The sequence below is a fragment of the Bidens hawaiensis genome, unplaced genomic scaffold (assembly GCF_021521415.1).
Source record: "Bidens hawaiensis isolate Kalapana, Puna unplaced genomic scaffold, B.hawaiensis_p1.1 tig00013503_1, whole genome shotgun sequence".
Classification (NCBI taxonomy): Eukaryota; Viridiplantae; Streptophyta; class Magnoliopsida; order Asterales; family Asteraceae; genus Bidens; species Bidens hawaiensis.
In genome coordinates this window covers 559,026-562,413 of record NW_027492145.1, presented here as the reverse complement: position 1 = coordinate 562,413, position 3,388 = coordinate 559,026, and the positions used below count along the sequence as shown (strand labels likewise).

The 3,388-nt window shown below is 33.2% G+C and overlaps 1 protein-coding gene across 1 annotated transcript; it reads right to left on the bottom strand.

Annotated features, from left to right (window-relative positions):
- Positions 1-1,425, bottom strand: LOC143544228 (transcription factor MYB102-like). The gene is made up of 3 exons (XM_077036374.1): positions 1,132-1,425; positions 854-983; positions 1-667 (listed from the first exon to the last, which is right to left on the bottom strand). Exons 1-3 carry the CDS (start codon positions 1,265-1,267, stop codon positions 1-3), a joined length of 933 nt encoding a protein of 310 aa, XP_076892489.1. The 5' UTR covers positions 1,268-1,425.
- Between the last annotated feature and the right edge of the window lie 1,963 nt (positions 1,426-3,388).

The window sequence follows — 3,388 nt, the reverse complement described above, 5'->3', positions numbered from 1 at the left end:
TTAAATATTAGCATCCAGTACATCTTGGAATTCATACTTGAACATGCTACTACAATAGCTTATTTCTCTATCTTCTTCTATAGTACCTTCATTCATGTAAGCCGAATACGAATTCGAATCGATGGGAGTCCTGCTTGACGAAGAAGGCGTACACGATGAATACAAGAAACTTGACTTGAGACCGACTTTGTTACTGAAGTTTGATTGAGGATAGTTTTCAAGATCATTGCAAGCTAAAGTATCAATTGTTTGGTCTACACTGGATTCTCTGAGCATGGAAGTTTCGCTAGAAAATGGAACACCACACGCAGGAGTACTCAAAGTAGAACGCTTTGGGATTTCTTGAATTAGGGTTTGGTCGTGAACATGATTGTGTTCTTGAATTTGTAGGGTATTATCAAGATGGTTTTGTTGGGTACTTGGATAACTTAATCCCAGGTTTTGATTGCCTTGCGACACAAGGAACAAAGCAGCTAGCCTTAACAGTTCAAGATCGACCGTGGGCTGGAACTCTGACAAGTTCAAAATGGATGAAAGGTCAAGTCGAGGTTTATGAGTGACCGGATCAATTCCCATTCGAATAAGTCTTTTCCTTATGTGGGTGTTCCAATAGTTTTTTATTTCGTTATCTGTTCTTCCAGGCAAATGAGATGCAATCGTTGACCATCTAGTAAATAATCAAACATTAATGATTAGATAACAAAGATTAAAGTTTTTAAACAAATCCATGTAGAAAATGACATTTGACAATTAAAACATTTGACAACTATCAAAAGGATCTAAAGTCTAAGCTATTAATTCTAGATAAATATTTGAAGAGCCGTCAATTAGAAGGTTTATAACTCTGACGTACTTGTTGCCCAAGACACCATGAAGTTGAATGATGGTTTCCTCCTCTTCAAAAGAGAACTTGCCTCTTTTAATATCAGGTCTAAGATAATTAGTCCATCTTAACCTACAACTCTTTCCGCATCTTTGAAGACCTATACATAATCAAATAAAACCAAGAAACCTATTAAAATTCGAAAGCATTTTTATAATGTTAGTATGAAGTATGAACACCATATAAATCACGCTCTTTCGAAATATAAATGTATTTTGTAATCAATATTTGATAACGAAGAAGCTTACCGGCATTTTTGGGAAGAGTTCTCCAATTTCCATAACCATTCTTGTGAATGTAATCAATGAGCTTCTTATCTTCCTCAGTAGTCCATGGACCTTTTCTTAAACCACCATTCTTGTCACACGGAGGTGCCCGTACCATAGTGATTATGTTAACTGTTAAGTGTTAACTAATTAATGTGATATCAATCTAGCTAATATCTCTTGCTGAGAAATATGACTGTTTGTAGAATGAAGGTAGGAATGTAGTAAGATGAATATAAATATGAAGGAAGAAACATAAAGTCAATGGGATTGGGATGGGTAGCCGTCCATTTTCTTATCTCCATGGCTACGTGTCCCTTGAAATATAGATTTTTGATAACATAAATGCTAGATAATCTATACGTACACTTTAAGGACTAAGTTTATAATTTTTAATAACACTTTTTTGACATTAGTAACAGTTCTACGTGTCCCCACAATATGTTGTAAGAAAGAATAGTCAAACGTCTAATTCATTATTTTGAAGATATCAAATCTTTTTTCACAAGTTCATTTGTTATACGTAATGCTATACATGCATGTATAAGTACTTTTATAAATTCACTATAGATAACCCTTTTTTAACGTATTAACTTAAGTATGATAAATAAGACGATTACACGACACTTATCGTATTATATTTGATGTATTTGTATTCATTCATGTATTTATGTAAGTATTGGATATTAACTCCATCAATTATATGGTTTTTGGACAAGTACGTTCTATCTTCTAAAAGCTTGTTTTATTTGTGACATATATAAAGCTAACGAATCATTGTTCACTATAAGCCGGCGATAATGCATGTTACTTGAACATAAAACCAATTTTAACTAGACGACTGTAAAGACCACCTACTCATATATACAAGTTACTTTAAATGTACGTAATAGTAAATATATAAGATGGTTACTTAAATGCTTTGTTTATTTTTTTTCACTAATCTTATTTTTTCAACACTAGGGTTATATATTTTTGAGCGATGGCTTACACTATGCTACTCCTAAATTACAAAACAATATGATTTAAACTCATACTCGTTTGAAAAGTCAAAGTTTTACCCAGCTCTTTGATGAATGATAATTCTTCACTTAAGAGTAGTTATGTATTTAAATCTTAATGCTTAGTTTTCTTAATTAGTGACACCAAGGCTAACAGCCACACACATCGTTTTCCGGCGGGGATGTGGACGGTGGAGGTGGTCTAAAATGTCGTAGTATAATACATCATTAGCTGTACTCAGCCGCCATATAATAGCCACGTACCCTTTTAGTCAATTATTAATTAATTTCACGGGTTTCTACAACTGTTATTTATTTATTTCATTCATCACATCTCATTCTTTTGCATGGCCCAAAGTATTTAACATTTATCATATATACGTCATGCATCGCTCACTTTGTCAAGCTGTCTTAAATTCACGGGGTCATATATCAAGATGTTCATATTTCACACGTCAAATTACTATTGTGTACGTGTTGATACTTTTCTACATGTAATGGTGATCCAAATTACATATAGGGTTTATTTCTTTTAAGTTGAAGTTGAATTCGATCAATTCTATGACGCCTAGTTATGACCCAGTGGTTTTTTGAACAACCACGCCAAACAATTGTCTTCTGTTTTTAAGAAAGTTGTTAAGAGTACTGGGGTTGGTTGCCTAGTGAGTGACAGAGACGAAATCTTTTAAACACCTAAAGCTTCTCAGTTCAAGTCCAAAAAAGAAAAAGAAATTTACCTTAAAAAAAGGATGATGTAGCTAAGAGAAATAGGGTTCAAATTAGTTGTTATTTCCTTTTTACACGGATATTCGACCATTTAATCAGATTTAAATTGCTTTTAACATTAGTTTTTAGTTTTATCAAAGGCCAAAATTATATAAAAACATAAAAGGCTAGTTGCAAGCTGCAAGAAACCCGAAAAGAGTACAAGGAATGAAAACCAAAAACTCAAAAAAAAAAGAAGAAAAAAAGGAACTACAAAGGTGAATTAATTAAATTAAACAAGCTCTAAGCTTCACAATTCAAATTCGCCTTCGGCCTCCTATGCTTCACCAACAAGAACGAAGTTGCCTCTATATCATCCATCACTTTGTTCACCAAGATCAGGATACCTTTAAAGATCTTATCGTCCTGTGTCTTCTATATCAACCAAAGTGTAAAGAGAAATAACTTGTTTTGTTAGGCAATCTTCCTTATTGCTCTTGTGTAAATACGGGAATTCTAACACCTCATTAACC